Source organism: Bidens hawaiensis, unplaced genomic scaffold (genome assembly GCF_021521415.1).
Source record: "Bidens hawaiensis isolate Kalapana, Puna unplaced genomic scaffold, B.hawaiensis_p1.1 tig00009951_1, whole genome shotgun sequence".
Classification (NCBI taxonomy): domain Eukaryota; kingdom Viridiplantae; phylum Streptophyta; class Magnoliopsida; order Asterales; family Asteraceae; genus Bidens; species Bidens hawaiensis.
The window spans coordinates 1-24,550 of NW_027491753.1; the positions used below are offsets into that span (position 1 = coordinate 1).

Below are 24,550 nucleotides of genomic sequence, written 5' to 3' on the forward strand. Positions count from 1 at the left end.
GACGTTTGTTGGAAACTCGACCTCCATTCAAGAAATGTTTAAACGTGTGAGTGAACAGTTTACAGCCATGTTTAGGCGAAAGGCGTTTTTGCATTGGTACACGGGAGAAGGGATGGATGAGATGGAGTTCACTGAGGCGGAAAGTAATATGAATGATTTGGTGGCGGAGTACCAGCAATACCAAGATGCTACCGCAGACGATGGCCATGATGGAGAAGAGGAGGGTGAAGAAGAGGAAGAAGAGTGATCGGTAATTTCATCCGCGCTATACTATTGATCAAGATCAAAAGTTGGTTTTGATCCATCCTATGTTTGATTTATACAAGTGAAATATTTATGTTTGTTTTTGGACTTAATGTACTTTGATTCTTATTATAATGAAACCATTTGAATAAACATCTCCACATGGTAACTAATATCATTTGCAGGGCTTACTGTCCTAACTCCTAAGCAAGTCTTCACTATTCGGTTTTTGCGGTTTGACTGTTTAATGGTTTGGTCCAGTTTGGAACTTGGGACTAGGGGTGTGCGTGGTGCGGTTTTTGGCTAAAACCAAACTATAAACCAAAACTTCGGTTTTTGGAGTTTTTGAAACCGTTGGGTGTCGGTTTTTTTGGTTTTGGTTTTCGGTTATGCCATTTGAGCTTAAAAATTTTAGGCCGAAAAAAAAGTTCGGCAAAAAATAATGAATTTAGGTATTAAATAATTTTGTTAATTGTAAAATAATAGACTATTATACATTTGATCAAAAATATTGGAGTTACATATTTATTAAATTCTTATAAATTACTTATTATAAAATATAATAAAACAAAAATTTAGGAATTCGGTTTTTTCGGTTTTTTTACATGCAAAACCAAAACCGAACCGTTAGTGCGGTTTTTATAATAACATAAAACCAAACCGTCGGTTTTTGTTTCGGTTCGGTTTTTTCGGGTTGGATTTTTTGGTTTTTTTGGTTTCGAATCAGTTTTTTCGGTTTCTTGCACACCCCTACTTGGGACCAAACGTTTGACCTTTCTTATTTACATACATATTTTTCATTTTCAGAATATGTGATTATGTATTATTGTCATGAATCATCTATAGCGTTTTCGAAAACCTTACTTACACGCCAATGATTTTTAAAAAAAATAAATAAACAAAAATATGTTCAAACCACCAAAACCGAAACTGTTGAATCACCAAACATGTAAAACCGACTGGTTTCGTTTATTTTTCCTAAAACAGACAATTAGATAGTTACATATGAGATTCTAACCTCAAATTAAGCAATTACTAAAGATGAGATTCTAACCTCAAATTAAGCAATTACTAAAGATGCTCTTTGACTTACTCTTTGACCATCAAAAGTCAAAAGAGTTCGTGCACGCTAACAAACACTATACAAAATATAATTAAGCTTGCCTTTATTCTAACACTAAACAAATCAATACCAACAAAATATTAGTGTGAAATTATTTAACTTTAAGAAGCATTTCATGTTTTCAACCTTGGGGCTTTGAATTTGGATGTAAACAACAGTCTTGGTTCAGATTCAATTATTTTTCTCTTTGAACTTCTTCCTCCCTGCAAAGTTCAACATGTGTATCAGTTTCAAATAACTTATTGGTTAACGGGTCATTTTTGTAAGGGTCGAAACACAGGTGGTTAGGGTACGGATATATTTTTATCCAAAATATTTTAACTTAGCATCAAAATGTGATTATAATTTTGATACTAGTTTGAATAAAATGATTTAGTAGGTTTTATATGCAATAAAAATACAATTTGGCCAACTTCCGACTTTTTTGACCCGTTTCTTATTTATCCGAGTTCATTTTTTAGTTCTACTTGTTTGATCCCTTTGACATAAGCGAATGGAAAAGAAACTAATTTGTCAAATATGAAGACGGAAAAGCGAATGTAAAATTTGATTAATAATTTACTTTTTTTTTTAATAAAATGATTTGGGAGGTTTTATGTCAAATCAAAAAAACTGATCCGTAACAAGAATAACCTAACCCAAGCCAGGTTTTATGTTTTTTCTCAAAAACCGAATTTTCGGTTCAGTTTTGCATGCACCGAAAACTGAAAAACCGAACTGAACCAAACCGGTAAAAACCGACCTTTATTATTAAATTTACGGATTATAAATCAACCCAATATACGAGTCATTTTAGTTACCTTCTCAATGATTGCCACGTCACTCGAACGGCTGTTTTTTGACGATTTTGCCATACAACGACGTAATGCAGGCGTAATCGAGCGATCAGAATCGCCTCTTAGCAACTCCAGTTCTTTAGTTAGTCGGGAAATCTCTTCACTTTTTTTTCTTGAATCGAGTTCTAAGCCGACTAAATCATCTTGTAGGGATGAAATCTTTCTGTCTTTCTTCATGTTTAATGATTCCGATAGCTCCAAATCAGATATTAGTTGATGTAACTTTTCATTAGCATCTTCAACTTCAAGTTTGGTCCTTTTAATAAGCTCTTGCAACTTGTTATCGGTTTTCTTATATTGGTTCCATGCAAAATCCCTCTCTGTTTTCAATGATGACTCACCAGAATTCTTGCCATTACTTCGTGTTACACGCTGCGACTAAAACATTAAACATTACACGTGTCAAGGTGACAGATTAACAGGTTGAACTGTTCGGCCCGAACACGACATATATTTTTATTCGTATAAGAACATCAACTTTAACCCGCCCGCACACTCTTAAAATGGTGTAGCCCGAACATGGCCCGTTTAAACCGATTTATATGAATGTGTCAAACGGGTTGGCGGGTGATAACCAAGTTGGTAGGTTGTAAAAAATGGGTTAAACGGGTTACTGGGTCAACCTATTTAAACAAACAGGTTAAATATGTCAACCCGAAAGTTGTAAACGTGTTAATCGAGTTAGTGGATAGTAAAAGCAATGTGTTAAACGGGTCATAGATGGGTTAGTGGGTCAACTTGTTTAGATAAACAAGTCAACCTGAACACGACCCGTTTTCTAAACGGGTTAGATATGCCAACCAAAAGCCCGATTATTTTCATGTCGTGTTTGGGCCATGTAAGAAATTACCACCTCTACTTATAATTGGGTAAATTCGGGTTATGTTTTATATGTAACGGGTCATGAGGTCAACAAGGTAATTTTCAACTGATTCAAAAAAATTATATTTTCATTGAAATTTATGTAATTTTTGTAATCATATTTGGCACACCAATTATTTAAAGGTGTTTTGGCCTTTGAGTCGACTTGGCCCAGTCCACATTCTTGACCGGATACTCGACCCTCCCATTCTCGCTACATGTATCATATAATGGCATGGTATTAAAACATACTTACTTTTGGCTCAGCAAAAAAACGAGAGAACTCGTCAAACAGAAGTTTCAGATCAGCTCGTTCATCGTCTGCTTCTTCTGCAATATATGTGAAGTTTAACTATATCAGACAATTTCACCCTCAAACGAAAAAAAAAATTTCAAAATTGTATATTTCGTCTACCCAAAAAGCACAATATTCATCATCTGTTTTCAAATTCTAGGATATAATATTTTAATTCTACATTCATACTTTTTTTTTCTGAAGCTTTAACTTGTACTAAATAAACCAAAAACATGAGTTAGATTTGGGATGACAGCTTATGACGTGACCCGTTAACACGACATAACTCGACATGAAGTTAAACGGCTAGTGTTTGGGTTAAATGGGTTCAGATTATAAACGGGTCAACACGTTAATGACATGGTTAAAAACGTGTTTGAACAGGTTCAACCTGCTTAACCTGTTTATGACACGCATACACGTTTAACTTCTCATGTTAAATAGGCTAATAAATAGTCTTATAAATAATTAAATATAAACAAACAAACATATGTACACAAGTAAAATCCCACCCATAGCAAGCTATTATCTATATTTAGTTATTTATATGCATAATTATATTAAGTATATTACAATTAAATACGGATCGTAATTTTTGGTAACTTTTTATTTTATACTGTTAGTCATGTTTTATTATTTTTCAATGAAGTTAAACTTATTGTGTTCAAGTTCACTAGTCTTGTTAAACATGTCGTGACGTTTAACAGATCATTTCAGACTGTATATATATACAACATATACAGATATAATATATGCATCAATGGTTAACATACCAAATTTAAGCTTGTTCATAGTAGCTTCCTTTTGCTTCATAGAGATGATTAAATTCGCCTTAGCGGTACCAACAAACCGAACCATGTCTTTAATCTTGGAGTCTCTTGCCATCTATAAAAACAATAATAATTTATAATTTCATATCAATCAAAAACCCTAAAAAAAATTGAACTTAATATATAACTAATATTCTATAAACATCATCACACACACAAATATATATATATATATATATAGAATGATACCTGCGAAATATGATCTTCCAACAGTTTAACATCAAAAACCCATCTATCGTGCTGCGAACAGAACCTTGTCTCTAGTGATTTTCGTTCATCAGCGAGCGATTCGAGCTGCCGCTGTTGATCTTCGATCATATCAACGAGTCCTTTAAATATCTTTTTCCATGATTCTTCTCTATCTTTCGATGGATTATCAGACCCAGAACCCATATCTTTCCGTTTTGCCATTATTATACAATGCACTCCAAGTGTTCGATCAAATGCCTCTGAGAAAAAAAGATAAATAAATTGATTTTGTGAACTGGGTAATGAAGTTTAGGGTTTGTGGGTTCGTGTGTATGGGTTGAAGATGATTACAGAGATTGTAGATTGATGAATTTGAAAAAAATTGGTGTAACGGTCGAATTTGATTGCTTTTATACGCTCCCAATATTCAAATGTATATAGACGTTGGGATCCGGTTTACTTTATCGGGTATGGATCATTTGGTGAGTCAGTGTTATTATGGTTTAACAAAATTACGGAAATTGTCATTTATCTTTGCACCTAGTTTCATTAATCGTTTTTTATCTTTAAAATTGAATTGATTTACTTTACATTTTGAAATGTTATGCCGTTTGTTCTTTGGCCATAACATGGTTAGTTTTTCATGTTAAGTCAGGTCATGTGTCTTGCACATGAGGGCAAATTGAACTTTTTAACTATTAATCTGGAAAAAAAAACGTTTTAAAAATAAAAACCGAAAGACCAAATTGCCCTCATGTGCAAGACACATGACATGCTCTGACGATAAAAACTAACTGGCTTATAACCAAAAGACAAACATTGTAGCATTTCAAAACGTAAAGTCAATCAAATTAATTTTAAAGATAAAGAATAAGCACTGAAACTATGTACAAGTATAAAGAACAATTTCTGTAATTCTGTCTTATTGTTACAAATGCATTTACTTTTTGGGAGAAAATATAAAGTAAACAATATGACTCATTAAAAAAAACATATATTGAATTTAACATACAACTTTCTATAGATCAATTCTAGATGTATTATATTGTATCATGAGAAACAAGTCAGTTAAAGAAACTAAGTTTTAGCCACGAAAAAACATCGAAATTAGAAAGTAAGATGGCCCCATCTTTATATTCACTAAAATGTGGCACAAGTAGAATATTTTAGTTTATATATGTAGTTTTTAGCCTATAAGATACATGGCTAAGAAGAGATGGCTAAGTAAACGCATTTGTATGCTAAGTTTGATCTATATGTGGCACGTGTCAACTCTTGGTGTCCAAATGTGGGGCCGTATGACTTTTTATCAGTTTTAGAGTAAAAAAAGTGTCAGCTAAGACTTGGCCTACTTAGACCACACTTAGTGGTAAAAAGCACGTGGGGGTAAAAGTGACGTTGTAACTTGTTTTGTAAAAGGTGGCGTAGTGGTAAAATGTTCCATAACACACTTTCAATCATTACACAATTATTTTTAATATAAACAAATATATAAATATGAAGTAAATAACCTAATTGGTCACGTCACCCCGATCACACCTTTGTATATCCAACGAAACCCTAAAACTTGACCGGAAATAAAGTAGTTATATCTTTTTATCAAAGTAAGTTAGTCGGTATATAAACTGTTTTTCAAATAAACAATTAACTTATTCTAACATTTCAAAATTGTATTTTAATTTTAACTAGTCAAGGAACATAAGTACATAACATCTGCCAACAGATTGTTAATCTAAAAAACCGTTAAAATACTACACTAGTTGGTTTATCTAACATTAATCTTAATAATAGTTAAAGAGATATGTTGTCCTATCCTATGTGTTATGCATTTGTCTCACATATATTATACATTTGTATTGTATTAAATACAATTCAATGCATATAGCACAAAAATAATACAACATGTTGCGTATCGTATTCAAATAATATAATGATACCTCTTTTGTTTAATATTAACGTATAGTGGAACAATTTGCAACATAGTTATTTGACTTGTGAATACTTTTCCATTTGGTTCCTTGTACTTTAACGAGTTTTAGGCCACCAAAAGCATATTAGTAAAAGCTAATAATAATGGTGATGATTAAAAAGTTGTTTTGTCTTAAACCATCAATGGCCACAACTACACAAACACATTAATATTAAAGGGTTAGCTAAATAATGAGATTATTTTTGTCTTTCGGTATAAAAATAGAGGAATTTCAGTTGTTTGCCTACTTGAATAGTTGAAGGTGAGTACGTCAGTTAAAGATAAGGGGTAAGTACGCTTAGTTGAACCCTTGATACTTACGTTTTCTAAAATAAATTGCAAAGGATATTTGAGGAAAAATATCAAATATTATCTAAATATTTAAAACTTATATATTGTTAATGTCCTATAAATTTCTTTTAAGAGAACTAACGAGATTAATTACATAACTTATTTTACAAATTATAATACATAGATGTATGTATGACGTTTGATACGTAACCGGATATAAGTAGATAAATGGGAGATGGTTGTATATGCACGCATGTAAGCGTCCTATACTCCTATTACTTATTTCATGCTTTATTTGACAAACTTAACCTATGAGTGATTGTATAGTTGATTCTCTTCTTAAGACTGGTTATGTGATTACATGTTAAATAAGAGTTTGTTTATTACAAATAAATAAAAGTTTTAATATGTAACTACTTATTGAAAAGAATTATTTATATCTAATATCAAGTTGTAAAGAGTATCGGATAGTTGCTGAAATTTCAAATTTGCTTTGGTTAGTGGGTGTGGGTGGCTTAATTTAAGAAAATGGGAGCTGATTGCACTTTTCTTTAATCTTTTTTATTTATTATTATTACTACTACTACACCATAAACCTTATTACAATATCAATTATTGTTATTAATTATATAGATAACTTTTTTTAAAAGGCCACATTTTAAACAAAAAACAAAAACATGGACCTCCACAAGCTATTCAAATACAAATTACAAACCAAAGTAAAATAAAGCATCACATTAATATCTTCCACCATTTGTTTCTGGTTAGGAATTTCTAACCAGAGTGGTTTGTTTAAAAGTTTCTCTTTCAAAGTTCCACCAACTTTGAGATCGAGCACTTCTTGTGTTTAAAAATTTTCACGTGTCTTGCTTTTCAACTTCAAGTACCAAAATAACACCGTCAAAATTGCTAGAATAGTGTTGCATGTTTCTTTGGACAACTTATGTCTTCCAGGTAGTTTTCTTTTTATAAATAGTCATGATTATCGTCGTAAATTTTTTTTTTTTTTTATATTTCATTAGTGTTTGTTTCTTGTTTTAAATGTGTCTTTTTTATTTTTTTAATATGTTAAATTGAGGAATTATTGCTGGTTTAGTTTCGAAAAATGTAACCAAACAGGTACCAATCGAATTCACATTGACCCATCTTCATTTTTGTTTTAAGTATGTTATTTGAGAATTAGATTTTAGGTTTACTTCCAGTACCATCACGAACCTAACTAATACTGACTAAATCATTATTGACTTGCAGCCGCAACGAGCAGGTTTTACCAACTAAAGACCCATCATTTTAAATATTTTGTGCGTGTGTGCCATAATCTAGAGTGTCAATACCATTTTAGGTGTTCACCAAATTATTTTTTAGGTTTAGTTTTGTTACTAAATACCAATCAAATTTGTTAGTTGTCTTTGACTAGCATTTACCGATCCCTATCAACCATGACAAGTTAGGAATTAAGGTTTATAATATGGATTATCTAATACAAGTATACATGACATTATTATATTTAGTTAGGTGAAAAGTAATTGGATTTCATAAAGGAACAAAATAAATTGGAGGGGTTGGCTATGATTGTGGAGTGGCGGCCATTGGCTCTTAATATATCCATTCCACAAAGCTACATTATCTTTTGTTATTAATTTTTTAAAAACCAAAAAAAGACATTTATCAAAACACCTATTGATTTTAATATATTGTTTATTTCTATGCTATGTAACGGAGAAAATTATATACTTTCTTGCAAATTACATCTTATATTCAACAGTATTTGGTATGTCGTGTTAAGAAAATATGTTACCGGAAAACTCCTAGGATCTAAATACTACTGTACTAATTAATAAGATAAGTTAAACACAATTTGCGCCAAACAAGTATACAGTTAAGGAGTTTAAAGGCGGAAAACCAATTAAATTTGTACTCAATAGTTTTGTGCTTCTAATTAATAAATTAACTATATATAATTGTGTATGTTGGATTCTTTGGATGGGTGGAAAAGGCATATCATATCTTTTACAATGGTCAAAATTTTTCTATTGATTGAATATAAAAAGAAGAATAATAAAGATCACTAATATATAAACAAAACAATAAAGAGGAATGAACATGGGCTAATGATCAATGAGCATATGATCTTATGATACTAAATTGTATTTAGTATATGGTTTTGTTTATCAACTATAGTTCGGTCCATTATCAAACTACCTGAAATTCTTAAAATAAAGACAGAATTACAAATTTTGTCCTTTAAAAAAAGCCAAATTACGGTTCATGTCCTTTTTTTAGTTTCCTTGCAGGCGGTGTACTTTAAACTTTTTTTTCTACACGTTATGTCCTTTAAGCTAACTGGGTTAGAAAAACTCAATTAAATACCCTCACGTGAGACGCATGTGAGGGCATTTTTGTCTTTTCGTCTGTACCTACAAACTTATAACTCCATCCTCCTGTCACACCCTCAAAATCCACTAACGGAGTTTTACCGTCAGAGAGTGTGAACTAACAGGATCGGAATCATTAGTTATAATCAAACCATAAAACAAAGTTTCAAAACCATGAAAACGTTTACGAGTAATTAAATGCGGAAGCGTAAAACCATAGAAAACAATGTTACGTCACGCAGGACGACTTAAAACCCAATGATAACAGCTAAAAATAAGTTTGCATAGTTAAAAATGTTTCAAGCAATGCATGTTTCTAAACCGCGCGCCCGCCTCGGCTACCTGAGAATAACATACTAAAAGTGTCAACACAAGGTTGGTGAGTTCACAAGTTTATATAAAATAAAGCGTTTAGCGTTTGCGTTCAGCGTTTTGCGTTACAGCGTTTTGCGTTACCAGATAGTGTTATGTCAATTATATATCTATAGGTAGCTTGCCTATAAAACAAGTATCACTAAGTGTTCGACACCGAAGCTGACTGTTTATTATTTGCCTTGCCACCAGGTCATCCAGACCATGGTATGTGTTTAGCCAAGATTACACCCACTCGACCTCCAGTCGAGTTTAGCGTTGGGTGGGGTTTGTCAAACCCAGTAGTACTACTCAACAATGACTCGCTATTATCCAATATTAAACGGTTCGATGTGAATGAAGGACTTTAGTTATTGGGTTTGCCACTTAGTCTTTACAAGTGATATATAATCTATATTAACAAAATCTTAAATGCGTTTTCGGAGTATGTTATCTCCCCCAAGTGAAAAGCGTTTAAAAAGTTTATAAGGGGAAAGTGAAACTCACTGTTTGCGAAGTATTCCCAAAATAATTCACCAAGATGCGCGCCACAGAAAAACTCTCTCTAGCGTTCTAAAACAACAAAGAGATTTTTCTAAGTGTCGGAATATTATCGAGTCTCTAGACCCGGCACATAATACCTATGCACATAACATGTTTCGTGTTTCGTTTGTGAATCGTGTATGACTTTAACAAAGGTATTTGTGATACGTTACATGTGTAAGCAATTATTTACGTGTCATGTATTCATAAAGTACATCACTAGCAATTACTCCCCGTAAGGGCAATTTGGTCAACACATAACAATTAGCTAGCAATTATTCCCCATGAGGGCAATTTGGTCAAATCATGACAATCAATTAGCAATTATTCCCCGCAAGGGTAATTTGGTCAAAACATATCAATTATATAGCAAGTATCATGTTTCATGCATTTTCACAAAATTCAATAGCTAGTTTCACCGAGACAGAAATCATACTTGAAAGATTGTACTATCTCACCGATCATAGCATCACAATTAATTTACCAAAAATCATCACAAAAGCATATATGTCTTAGGTTTCCAGAACATATTTTATTATATTTTTATTCCACATAGGTTTCTCACAATCATCAAATCATTACAGCAAACTCGTAACAGTCAAATTCATGCGCAACAAAATGTTATTTGAAATTCCCGTTAAACGAAAAATCCAATAAATGCGAGACCACTTGGGTTAGGTTCCTAACTCAATGAGTCAACTTCCAGAAGTGGAACCAACCCAATTGGTCTCGTAGTTCATGAGATATAACATTTACAAAACAACCTAACAGCAGGTCTAACAGCTCAGCTTTGTACAACGTTTTTGTAAAATCATAAAAGTTAACCTTTACTTGTCCAAAAATTACAAGTTTATATTCTTTAGAAACTAGACTCAACCTAGTTTACTGTAGTATCAATAATCTCAACCAATTTTCACATTTACACTTCGTTACAGTCAATTAAACATCAATAACACAATCTGTCCAGAAACTGTTTGCATCCAAACTCAACATATTAACTATCTATGGACCATCATTCATTCATATAACACTCTAGACTCCATAATCACTACTCATGCACATCAATTATACATTACATACATGATTAGGGTTTTTGTTTGAACTCAAATCAAAGACACAAGCAATTAACATGTAACAATATCCATTCTAGTTATCAAATCATCAACAAATCAACAACAATCATAAGAACTACATACACACATAAAATCGGCCTCTAGGGTTTTCAATTAACCCATTAAACATCAAAATTAAGTATAAAGGATGCATAGGATAGTCGTTTATACCTTCCTAGCACCTTAATCTTCAATCAAAGGCTTGAATTCTTGGTTGTATGTGTGTGTATAAGTGGCGGCAGCCAAGGGAGCCAAGGGAGAAGTCCGATCGGGATTGTGGGGGGAAGAAAAGAATGAGTTAGGGTTTATTATTATTATTATTATTTATAATAATACTATGTTACACTTTGGCCCCTCCACTTCTAAGTATTACTTATCTAGCTTAAACTAACTTGTTTACATCTTGAGTTAGTGTTTATAACGATGTTATCACACAACACATAAGTCTAACACATAATTATCACATAATTACTGTTTTGACGTTTTTTGTTTATTCACCAATCGTTTGCGTCAACTCGTTTGCGTTTCGGTGCAATTCCCGAAAGACTACACATGTAGTAAGTGTTAAGCGTCATTTAAACCCTAGTTTAAATGTAATGAAGTGTGCGTTATAGATTCAATGATCTTAAGTTTGAATTGACGGAGTTGAGTTAACGGAGTTAACCTGAAATTGACGATTGTCACACCTCCTCCATTCTCTCTTCTTTCTCTTTCTACGCCACCACCATCACCATATCACAACCACTCCGGCCACCATACCCCCACCCACCGCGTTGCAGATTCCATTCCATTCAACCCACCAATCATCATCACTCCTAAATCCCCTCGAAACCCTCACAAATAGCGCCTTAATCAATTTCTCCGGCGCCGGAAACTCACCGGAATATTCTAGCAACCAAAGACTGTAATTAATCAAAATCCGTTGATTTGTTAACTGATTCACTGCATATGAGATCAAATTACATAGGTCTGGTAGCTTTAAAGTTTAAACTGTACTCCATATACGAATCCCGATACTCATCGGAGATCTGATTTATCTGAAGCATTGAGAGAAACTTAACTGCTTCTGATAATGAAATTAAACTGATGGTTGATGAATATGGAGCGAGAACTAGGGTTTTAAGATGGTGAATTATGTTCTAATCAAGTAATTGAGGGGTGAGTAAGTTAGGTTTGGTTTGGGGATATGTGGTAGTTTGGTTAGGGGTGATCGGAAATGGTGAGATTGGATTGCTCTGTACAAGAAACATGGTTAAACCACCACCACACCACTAACGGCCACCGGAGACTATGTTAATCGCCACCACCACACCAAATCAACCACTACGCCTCCACCATATACCCAGCACCTGCAACCTGGCCCGCCGTGATCCCCTCCACGTCATCTACATCATCATCACCACCACAGCCTATTTTCCGACAAGGAGATCGATGACTGAACTGGTGGTGGTCAGCTGATTCGGTCGAGCAAATAGATGTGTTTCCAACACCGAGCTATTGGTCTTGTGTGGAGGTGTGGTGGTGGCGGCTGGTAGCAGAGGTGGGTGACGGTGGTAGAGGTCAAGGTGGTGGTAGTGGTTGGTGGCGGAGCTGTGGTGGGGGCAGGCCTTTGACGAAAATGAAGAAGAAAAGAGGAAGAAGAAGAAGAAGTTGCAGGGTAGTCGAAAAGACAAAAATGCCCTCACATGCGCCTCACGTGAGGGTATTTAACTGAGTTTTTCTAACCTAGTTAGCGTAAAGGACATAACGTGTAGAAAAAAAAGTTTAAAGTACATCGCCTGCAAGGAAATTAAAAAAAGGACACGAACCGTAATTTTGTGTTTTTTAAAGGACAAAATTTGTAATTCTATCTAAAATAAAAGTAAATATAATTAAGAAAAACGTTAACAGTTTTATTAACAACGGTCAAAATATTCAAACATGAAAAATTACTCAAGCGAACTAACAACAAACTATCTTCAACTCAAACCCAAATAAAGGTTTTATACGACTAGCTCGAGCCAAATCAACTCAAACTGAATTACATGTCTGTATATATTAAACTAATTATAAACGGACCCACAAGCTACATCCTACTAATTATATCCTTGTAATGAATGATTGGATAAGAAAACGTAGGATACCGATAGTTTCATAGATAATACAACTCTCATAATATTAGTTTTATATTAATACTTAGAGTGTAATATGTATATTCCGTTGGTTTCTTAGTTTGCATACACATATATATTATGTCTCCTAGGAGGCTAGGATAAACATTAGTTTAATAAAAACAATTCATTAAAATTTCAATTTCATTGATGAATAAAAGACAAGCATGGAATATTTAAAAAAAATTGAAATAAAATTCCCAAACTTTATTATTGTATTTCCCTTCAACTTTCTTTCCATGACAATAACAAAACTAAAATCAAGTGTTAATTAAGTAAAGCCAAGCTTCAGACTTGCCTAAGTGAACACATATAGACATGAACACTCAACTATTTATCCGGTGATGTTCTCGAGAGGCGGCAATTCTCACGTTCCATACCAACCCACACGACATACCGAAAGACCTTGGGTGTCCTGACACCATCTTCGCCTTGGATGCCGCCATGATGAGCTTTCTTGTGGCTGAAGAAATCAAAGTTTATATGCAAAATGAAAGTGTGGAATGAAGAAATAATGACTTGGTTGGTTGTATATATTGAGTTGGGTGTGGTGGTGGATTTTTTTGTTGGTTTTCTTTTGGTATAATAGCGGATGCAACTAAGGAAAGGATAATAAATATGTATAAAATATATATAAAAGTATAATAAGACACATATTTGTAGGGCCATTTTGTGAAGAGATATGTATTTGTAGGGTCCATTTTGTAAAGAGATGTATATTTGTAGGCCCATTTGTAGACATGTTTTAGGTTAAATCATTCATAAGCTTGATCCAAATGATATATCAATCCCAACCCTTTGTTTATCACCTCAATTTTAATTTTCTTATTTTCTTATTGTGTTTTATTCATAAATAATAATAATGTTGTTTTTGTGTTTTGAATCAAGATGGGGAAGGGCGTGACACATGACATGAACATATGTATTATTTTAAGACTTGTAAAACATGACCGTGTAAAAAAATTATGTATGGTATTTGCAATTGATATCGATTGACATTGTATATTTTTAGATGTGAACAATGAGATATTCCATGTGATTAGAATCCCAAATCAAACTATTTGTGTTTGTTTCTTGAATCAACCGCAAGTGTAAGAAAGTTTAGAAGTAGATCAACGAATATAAAAGTGTTTTCTTATTGAATGTGAGTGTGTTTCTTGATTGAACATGAAGCCTAATTTCCCTAACAAAGTTTCAAACTTTAACATATAATATTAAAGGGTTTTGGTGTGATTATAAAATTGTTGTGACCTTTCATTATAAACTGAATCTAAAAATTATTTATATCAATATAATTGTATGCATTTCTTGAATTTAAAGCATACATAATTATTTTAAAAGTTTGGTCAACTTTAATGGCCCGAACTGACCCCAAAGTCGTCATGCACTTACAAAAATGGATTAGTCATAATGTACTTGTGTGACACGAAAGTCACCTATGGGAGATTATGATGAAAATCACATGCTTTCCTTCATAAAATAATCATTTATTTTACTAGTTAACCTCCAGGATTTCCATTATAACATGATGAATACGTAATACATGTCCATGAAAGCTTGCTTGATATGGTGTATGAATTTCAATTCGCCCCATTAAAAACGGTTATCAAGAGCAAGTTATTTAGCTTTTCAGACCATCTATAGTACGAATGAGGCCATGAGCCTTCACATAAGAGTAAAACGACTAAAAATTTATAAAACAGTAACCTTTTTAGGGGGGCACATGCCTCTATTGCCCCCCCCCCCCACCCCCACACCCACACACTCACTGGCCGCTTTCTTCTTCTCTCACAGGCAGTTTGTGGCCACGAGTATGAACGACAACGAAACCTGAACTAGAGGAGAATACCCGAATCCTGAGATATATGAGTACTTGAAATTTTTTTTGAGTATGGGATTTCACGATATACACATTTACTCGGCCCAATAACATATACATGTTTACCCAATGTATTTAAGTATATAAAACATATAATATACCCAAATTATTTAGCTCTATACAGTCTGTATTATACAAGAAAATATAGTCGTAGCCAATGGGCATGACCAATACCCAACGGGTAATAACCCGATAAATACCCAAAGGGTTTTGAGATGAGTATAAAACAATCTTTTATAATCAGCTATGGGGTTAGAATTTCCTAAACCCATCTAAAACCCGACCCACGTCCCACTCTCATCCCTGACGCATTTTCTTCAATTGTCTTATCTCCTCCAAGTTTCAAGTTTGATTCCCTCCTTCCACGTCGGCATTTGTGGATGTACAAACTATCCACTACTCATAGAAAGCAACATGTAAATAGATTGTGTGATCTTTACCATTTTCTATTTAATTGTTTTATGTACTGAAAATCCAACATAAATATTGTTGTTGGTTTTTTTCTCTTTGAAAATAATTTGTGGAATAAAAAAATAAAAATATTAACAATGTGCTTTATGCATAGTGGTATTCCTTGATATATGTTATCTAGTTAATTATTAATTAAGTAATTTTGTAAGTGTAGATCCAACTAATATCCGAACCATGCGCACTTAAATGTTATAGCCACTTTTCCAAAGGTCATCCATTCCATCCTCCACGTCCCCCAAATACTAATGTTTGCATATTAATAAAATAAAGTAAAACATAAGTTACAAATATTCTCTATTTTCCGTACAAGGTAGGTAACATATATGCATGATATATAAACTTGTGAGTGTAGGGGTGTTTTTCGGGTTCGTTTTTCGGGTTTCAAAATTTTAAATCTTAACCCGAAACCCAACCCAAATTCTCTCATGGGTTTTTTGGGTTCGGGTAATTCAGGTTCGGGATTTTTCGGGTTCGGTTAATCGGGTTTTGAGTATCCTAGAAAACAAAACAAAAAATATGAAAAACTTAAATGCTAAAATTAAAACATCATATTCTTCTTTGCTCGTAACACAACTAATCAGATAATAAACATGCATAACCTGATAAAACAATTCAAAAAGAATAAAACTAAGCAACTAACTCGAACCATAATCTTTTTCAATCAGACGTGATTTGCATGGGAGGCATAGAGGGTATGCGAGCCGCATCATCAGCCGGCGCACATAAATTTCAGGGGCACAATTTTTTTTATACATATTACATATATATGTTTTTTGGTGTTAAAAATAAGGTTATTTGCAATGGTTTATTAAATAATTACATGCTCAGAATGGTTTCTACTTATAATAAATCGGTCGATAAAAATTTTATCCATATACGCTAGCGAATAATATTTTTTGTTAAGGCATATGGGCCTTTTTATTTTGGCTCGGCCGAGTTATTTAAATTCTCGGAGATGGCCCTGGTGATTTGGTTGTTCAATTAAGGTTGCTATTAGTAATTAATAAAACAGAAAACATAAATTAACAATAAACAATCGATCCATAATAGTTGGAATGACAACACTCGATTAAGGTCAGATTCTGATAAATTTAGTGGCTAATAATAAGTCTAGCATACCTAAAAAATATTTAATTTCAAAACTAAAAGTTATTCGGGTTTTTCGGGTTGACCCGAAACTTATAAATCAAACCCAAAACCAACCCGAATTACTTCACTTTGGGTTCGGGTTTGGGTACATGTTTTTTCGGGTTGGGTTTCGGGTTCGGGTAAAAGTGTCAGCCCTACACTTGTGTTGTTGGGAAATCACTTACGATTCAGAAGCTCAATTCAGTATGTTTATAAATTAGTGACTCAAAGACACTTTGGTGCTTATCGATTTAAAGGTGGACTATTAGTTGAATCATTTCCTTATACAAATTAAATTACATATGTAAATATGTAATAATCTTGTTTGACTTGATCCATTGGAGTAAAGTACACGAGGCTTTGACTTTGGAACCGTAAAGCCTCTTCTAAGGGTTCACTTTGTTGTTTGCAACTCAAGATCGAGTTAAACCTAGACCACTTTCAAATCAGGGTGATCTTCTTCTTACAATACTACTAACATATAAGAGCCAAGTCCAAATACGAATGTCTGTATAGCAATGTTCTCGGGGCCTGATGAAACATGCTTGTTAGACGAAGATCCGCGGTCCAATTCAGCACATGTGAGCTGATTTTTTGGTGTTATGTCATATTGTGCTTAGTGGGTCAAGAGTGGATAGGTGACGCGCAACAAAATTGCAATCCTCACATATCATACTATTAAAAAAATGATATATAAACCATCTAGGCTAGAAACCCGAGTATTACATGGGTTGAATAAATAAACATTAATTAAATATTTAATAGTTTGAAACACAAATTTAGAAATATAAACATACAAAGGCAAGACATTTATTAGGTGAAAAAAGAAGCGGAACAAGTAAGTAATAGTAATAATGATTTAAGTGTTAAAAACTTAAAGAAACAGAAACGAGAAACAAACGCATTTGTTAACTGTAAAAATTTAAAATAGAAGTGGGAAACAAACATATTTAAACGAACGTATTCTATAAATACCTAAAAAAAACCTGAACCTGAACCCTTCATTTGACTCGTAGTCTAACCCAATCCATACATATTGCCACATCTACATTGACATATTGTATAATGATTTAAGTGTTAAGAAACATAAACGAGAAACAAACGTATTTAAACGAAACAAACGTATCTAAACGAACGTATTCTATAATACCTAAAAAAAACCTGAACCCAATTCATACATATTGTCACCTCTACATTGACATAATATTATACTGAAATCTATCACATATTATGCTTACAATTTATAGCCCAAACTTATATTTCTTTTCTCTATAGATACCTCGGATACAGATAAAATTCTCAACAGATTCTCTATCCTATCTTTTTCCTTTGTTTTCATTATAGGATAACAAGATGATTAAAAATCCTTTACTTTTTTCAACCCAATCGCTCTTTTGACATTGTTCACAAAGATTCATTTTTGATTTAAAAAATTTCTTATAATGCGTTGAGGCGCAGCAGTTGATTGGACATCTAGGGGTAAAGCACTGTTTCGGTGCGGGCCGCGAGAGCGGTACCAAATCGAGGCAAACTCTGAATACTAGATATGACCTCAAAATAACAGGGGTCAAGGTCGGTGAAGAAACGTGGATCTACTCACTGGTAGCAGATCTACTTTCCTCGGGTGTGATTATACTATTTCACCGATGGTTCTTCTGGATCAGTGTTCTTCCACCTACAAAATGAACAGCGCCGTTACTTACCCCTCAGAAAGGGACAGAGGGGTCCTCTTTGGGGTAACCCTCCGGCGTGAGAATCAGTATATTTGTGGAGAAGATAATAATGCGTGTCAGAGAATCTCAAGAGTATTGCTTAATTGCTCAATACCCTCTGATTGTGAGACTGTCTGTTTTGTATGTAACTGACTGTGAGTGAATGTGATTCAATATGATTGAATGTGTTATCACTGCTTGTAACTGTCAATGATTGAGTATGAATGTCATCAAAGTGGAGTTGATGCTGTATTTATAGTGCTAGGGTTACCACCGGTTGGGCTCAACCTCGTTGGCTTCCTCCAATCGCACTGCGCCACGTGTCCTCTGGGACACCTGGCGCTTTCTCGTTGGTTGTAATCACGTGGTAACACATGTGTCATGCTGAGTTGTCGACCTTTCATTTGGCAGCTATCAACATCAGCATATTCTTTCTCCTTAAAAAGATGCCTTCTGGAAGGTTGTCTGATGTGCACAATCAAGGTTGCCCTAATCCTGATTTGGATAAGGACGAGGTTGATTATGTGCACGTATGATATGCGCTCACCCTGAGGATGCGCGGGGTCTTCTCTTTATTCTCACGCGCAGATACAAAACATGCTCAGGCATCATATGCCCAGGCACACATATGCTCGCGCATCACATATCTTGACATGCCTTCACCATCCACCATGAAAGAGGTTCAGAAGCTGAATGGTAGATTGGTGTCAATCAACAGGTTCCTAGCGAACCACGCCAGCAAATCTACTCCATTCGTTAACACCTTGAGGAATTGTTTGAAGAAGAGCCAATTCAAGTGGAAGCCTGAGGCTGAGCAAGCTTTCACTGAGATAAAAGAATGTCTCATAAAGTTGCCAGCGCTCACAGCTCCACTTCCTGGCGAAACCCTTACATTGTACCTGTCAGCTGGAGACCGCGCGATCGGCGCAGTATTATTGGTGGATCGCAAGGGGATCCAAACGCCAATATACTATGTGAGTCGGGTGCTCACAGACCCTGAGACGCGCTATTCCATCATGGAAAAGTTAGTTTTGTCACTAACACACGCGTCGCGCAAGCTCCATAGATACTTCAATGGTCATCCTATTGAAGTTCTGACTGGTTACAACATCCAGCAAGTCTTGCGACGCCCCGCGCTCTCCGGAAGGCTGACAAAGTGGGCGCTGGAATTAGGTGAACACACGATCACTTATAAGCCCCGCCCAGCGATAAAGGGTCAAGTTTTGGCGGATTTCATCACGGAAATCCCAGAGGGAAAGATTGAAGAAGCTCAGCGTGAGGTAGACCCTCCGCGAGCAAATGATGAAGAAGATGTTTGGAGGCTATTCACTGATGGAGCCTCCAACAGCGCAGGGTCCGGCGCAGGCCTCAAACTGGTGGACCCTGATAATCATGAATATACTTATGCTATTAGGTTGGACTTCAAGAGTACCAACAATGAGGCTGAGTATGAAGCCCTGCTGGCTGGTCTGCGCATTGCGCGCAAGTTTGGAGTTAAAAGGCTAGAGGCCCATGTTGATTCTTACTTGGTAGCTGCTCAGGTCAACGGCCTATATGACGCCAAGGAGAACACAATGCCTCTATATCTAGAGCAGGCAAAAAAGTTCGTTGAGCAGTTTGACTTCTTCAGAATCATACACATCTCGCGCAGCGAAAACAAGTCCGCTGACGCGTTGAGTAAGATGGCATCAACTAATTTTGATCACTTTGGCAAAGATGTCAGGGTGGAAGTGATGAGCAACCCGTCAGTGCAAACGCAATCGGTCCTTGTAATTCATACAACCCCTTCATCCTGGATAACTCCAATAATGGAATTCCTGAAGGAGGGGACGTTACCGGATGATCGCGCACAGGCGAGAAAGATAAGACACAAGGCGCAGAACTATGAACTACTTGATGGTACATTATATCGGCGCTCTTATCTTGGACCGCTCATGAAATGCCTAGATGCTGAAGAAGCAAGCTATGTGATTAGGGAGATCCAGAAGAACCATCGGTGAAATAGTATAATCACACCCGAGGAAAGTAGATCTGCTACCAGTGAGTAGATCCACGTTTCTTCAGTCGGCTAGTGAGACGATGGGGGATAAGCTTCATCGTCAAGAGGGAAACAGCCCGGATTCGTTTTTGTAAGAAAACAATTTTCTCTTTATCCCCCAGCCTAGAAGGAAAGATCCTGCTTTTTTCCTATTTTACAACAATATATCATTCATTAATCAATTATTGATCCAACTCACAATAGAATCAACACAACACATGAACGAATAGTAGTACACAAACATATAAACACTTAACATCTTTCATCACCATACCAATTATCCTTCTCCTTAGGCCCTGTTGGCCCTTCCTCACCGTATAACTCGATCGGAAATAGATCGATAAGCGTCTCCACCGTCAACCGAATGAAAAACGGAAGGTGGCTAATAATCTTCTCGAGCTCCGACCGCCCATCGTACAACACCGTAGGCCCCCATTCTCGCATATAACGCAGCCAGTCGGGCTCCGAAACAACATTATCAAGATACTCCGCTGCTATGATCTGGTACCGTTTACTCGCGTCGATAAACATGTCGCTTTTATCAACATCGTTTTTAATCCCGATCCCGAGCTTACTCGACCCTTGAATATACGTCCCCGCATTTGGAAAACTAGCGTGCCCGCATTTCGACGAGTAAACAATCGGTTTGTTTCCTTCGATAAACTCGATATTGCTTGCGTCAACCCACTCGCCACCGCTGTGCTCGGAGAAATAAACGCTCCAAAGCTCGCCGTTAAAGTTGCTTATCCGTAGCGTAAAATGCTCCCAATCGCCCACGTGTTCACCAACTCGGTTCATCTCGATGTTCACGTTTAAAACCTCGACTGTAAACGTGACCGGGCCGTTAAACGGGCAAAATATCCACATCGCAATGTCGGTGAACGTACCGCCTAACGCTGGTTTCACGTGGACGTAAAGCTCGGCACTCTCGAGATTCCCGTGTTTAACGAATGTATCGTCGTTTTCGTCCTCTGGTAAATCCAACCAAAACTCACCGTCGTTTTTCCCGCCACGTGGCAAAACCGACCCGTTACAATCAATCGATATCCCGTCGGATTTTCCTTTCTTAAAAAGAAGCGCGCCGTTTTCGAAAAACCACGGGACCGACGACGGGAGGTACACCTCGTCGGGATGAAAATAAACTGTGGGCCCGTAATGCTCGATCAACGCGTTAATTTGCTCCAAATTCGGCATTGCTTCAAAACTAGGATTTGTATTCCTCAAGCAACAAATATCCAACTCGTCATTCGAATCCGAACCACAAAAAAACGTCCCGACGGTAACACCTTTACAAAACATCCCAGTTTTACACGCTTTCGTGTTCCAAACCTTAAAACTAGAAGATATTTCAAGTATGACATCATTAACTTGACAATTTTCAGTAATATCGTCCCGAACACATCTAACTTCTTCAACATCGGGCTCGGTTTCATCAACGGTGACTATAAATCCCAAAGCCCGATAACCATCAGGTGGGACCGGTTGCCAAACATAAACATTGCTGGAATTCCAGATAAGATCAAAACCGAGAGGCGAGTTTAAAGGAGGGGATTCGGTTTCTGTGGTTTCGGGATCTCGGGCAACAAGTACGTAGCCTCGAAGCTGTTCGTTGGTTATCTGACTATAGTGACCGAAGGGGATGAAACCGTCGGGTATTGACACCGGTTTATAAAATGTGATGTTGTTTTTTGATTTTTTCGGGGTGTAACTTGTTATAGCCTCGAAATCTTTAACCATTGCGACCTCTAATTCTCCTATGTTTATTACTCCGGTAGCGAAACCTTGACCTGCAATGCAGATATTGAGGATTATGAAAATGAAACGAGTCTGACTTTGACTTTAAAAGGTCAAACTTTCTAACTCAAATGGACTCGAAACTATTATTTGGGATTTTTGTTCCCAGTTTCGGGTTGATTAAAATAAACTAAAATATGAAGGAAATAAATAAAATAAATAATATTTATAAAATAAAATATACGTGTACCTTTTTATAAAAACGTTAAAAGTAAATGTAAAAATTGATTTCGAATATTTGGATATATTGGTTCGAAAATCAAAAAAGTGACTAGAAACCGCATTCGATATTCGCTCATATGCAAATCCGATTTGAAAAATTGACAACCGAATTCATATTCATGATACAGATTCGGTCTGGTTTGAATTCTACTTTTTCGAGTCTGTTTCGAATAGTAATATAACATGAAAACAGTAAATCTTATTAATATGCATTACACAAGTAATACTGGTATAAACAAGTTAAATGTGTTTATTCTATCACTTTTGAGATCAATAGTATGCTTAGTTGACTGCAGAAAGTCAAACTACTTCACTTTCCCATTGACTTCCCAATTTACCCAAGAGATTAAATCCAAAAAAAAGATTAAATACAAATTCCCATGAAAATAAAGCATTTTTGACTTTTGAGGTCAAAGAACTTGTTTTAGTTATGAAACTATGAATTCTAAACATTTATATAATCAAACACTAAAATTATAAACACCGAAAGTCGAAAGAAATCTGCTTTGTTAAACTCAATACCGAATTTGAAACCTTAAAATGAACAAATTTGGCATAAAAGTCAAAGTCAAATTTGATCCTTTAGACACTTTGATCAACTGTATTCCTAACCATTTATCCAATTTGGATTATGCATTTATGATCCAATTATGGTAATAGGTAAAGAGTCAACACAAAATTAAGCAACTTAAGAAAGTCAAACCACACAGAAACAGAGTTAAATTACCAAAATTGGTCACAGATTAAGAAACAGATTCAATCAATAATCAAAACCCATCAACAATTTTGCCTAAATTCAACCAACAACACTAATAATAATAATAATAATAATAATAATAATAATAATAAATGTTAGAATCAAATACAAATAGATTTACCCATATGGATTGTTATGCATTTATGATCCAATTAGGTAACTTAAAAAAGTCAAACCACACAGAAACATAGTTGAATTACCAAAATTGGATCAATAATCAAAACCCACCAACAATTTAATTCAAATTCAACCAAAACACACACAGATAATAATAATAATAATAATAATAATACCTTGGGGCCATTGTGGAAGAGGCTCTGGAAGAGAAAAGGGTTTGGGTTGTTGGGGTAAGAGATTGTCTAATTCAACAACAACATCTGGGTCACTGCACCAACAATAACAAGAAGACTCGAATCCAAGCATCCTTAATCACCACCAGAAAGACTTAAGTTTTATTGATTTGATGGTGGATTAAATAACAACAAAGGGGTGTTTGTTTGTTTGAGTGAGACGACAGCAACTTCAAGAGATAGAAAGTAATTAAATAATGGCGTGTGCAACTTAAGTTTATCATCTGTTTCTGTGTTTCATCAACATGACGTGTCTTCCTCCCTTTTATATATTTTTCGTTTTTATTTTATAAGACAGTTAATAGAGGTGCAAAAAAAAACGGTACCTGGAACCGGACCCAAAAAAAGTATCCGGAACCGGGTTTTTTATACCCGAGTATTCTATACCCGAAACCGGAACCGACCCTACCCATAGGGTATGGATATGGTATGCATTTTGAGGTCAGTACCCGTACCCGAAACCGTACCCAATTTATACCGTAAATACCCGGACCCGGTCATACCCTATACCCGATACCCGATACCAATTTTCTAATACCCGAAATAATACATGAGTTTTTATAGTATATTTTTATGTTTACTTCACAACTTTTATGTTTAAGTTTTTGTAAAAAGCATATTACTAAGTAAATAATTAGTAATTAAGTGAATTTATGGTTTTTGTAATATAGTTTAATTATCTTATACATTACAAAGCAAATTTAAATTTTAAACAAATTAACAAATGTATAAAAAAATTACAAATTAAAAACCGGGTATTAATACCCGGTCGTACCCGGTTCCAATACCCGAACCCGATCATACCCTACCCGGGTACATAGGGTTGAGTTTTTCTCCTCAATACCCTACCCGATTTATCTTAATACCCGATTTTCCAATACCCGATCATACCCGAACCCGGGTATTAGAAAAAACCCGATTTGTGCACCTCTAAGTTAACATACAATAATCCTTACTTTAATGTACGTGAATCACGCTCAAAGAAAAAAACAAAACGCTTAAAGGCGAAAAAATGCAAATAACAAAACGCT

General features: G+C 35.1%; 2 protein-coding genes across 2 annotated transcripts; both read right to left on the reverse strand.

The window, feature by feature from the left end:
• Positions 1 to 1,364: 1,364 nt before the first annotated feature.
• Positions 1,365 to 4,860, reverse strand: LOC143533876 (uncharacterized). Its single transcript, XM_077028513.1, has 5 exons — positions 4,378 to 4,860; positions 4,132 to 4,243; positions 3,320 to 3,393; positions 2,167 to 2,580; positions 1,365 to 1,569 (listed from the first exon to the last, which is right to left on the reverse strand). Exons 1-5 carry the CDS (start codon positions 4,597 to 4,599, stop codon positions 1,480 to 1,482), a joined length of 912 nt encoding a protein of 303 aa, XP_076884628.1. The 5' UTR covers positions 4,600 to 4,860; the 3' UTR covers positions 1,365 to 1,479.
• Positions 4,861 to 20,613: 15,753 nt separating this feature from the next.
• LOC143533895 (hypothetical protein At1g04090-like) lies at positions 20,614 to 23,644 on the reverse strand. The gene is made up of 2 exons (XM_077028525.1): positions 23,463 to 23,644; positions 20,614 to 22,183 (listed from the first exon to the last, which is right to left on the reverse strand). Exons 1-2 carry the CDS (start codon positions 23,590 to 23,592, stop codon positions 20,649 to 20,651), a joined length of 1,665 nt encoding a protein of 554 aa, XP_076884640.1. The 5' UTR covers positions 23,593 to 23,644; the 3' UTR covers positions 20,614 to 20,648.
• Between the last annotated feature and the right edge of the window lie 906 nt (positions 23,645 to 24,550).

Excerpts from the sequence above, each read along its gene's own strand:
- LOC143533876 (XM_077028513.1), bottom strand. The coding sequence starts at position 4,599 with ATGGCAAAACGGAAAGATATGGGTTCTGGGTCTGATAATCCATCGAAA. Across the intron at positions 4,244-4,377 it reads TGGAAGATCATATTTCGCAG|ATGGCAAGAGACTCCAAGAT; the intron begins GTATCATTCTAT and ends TTGTTTTTATAG. Across the intron at positions 2,581-3,319 it reads GTTTTTTTGCTGAGCCAAAA|TCGCAGCGTGTAACACGAAG; the intron begins GTAAGTATGTTT and ends TTAATGTTTTAG.
- LOC143533895 (XM_077028525.1), bottom strand. The coding sequence starts at position 23,592 with ATGCTTGGATTCGAGTCTTCTTGTTATTGTTGGTGCAGTGACCCAGAT. Across the intron at positions 22,184-23,462 it reads TCTTCCACAATGGCCCCAAG|GTCAAGGTTTCGCTACCGGA; the intron begins GTATTATTATTA and ends TCTGCATTGCAG.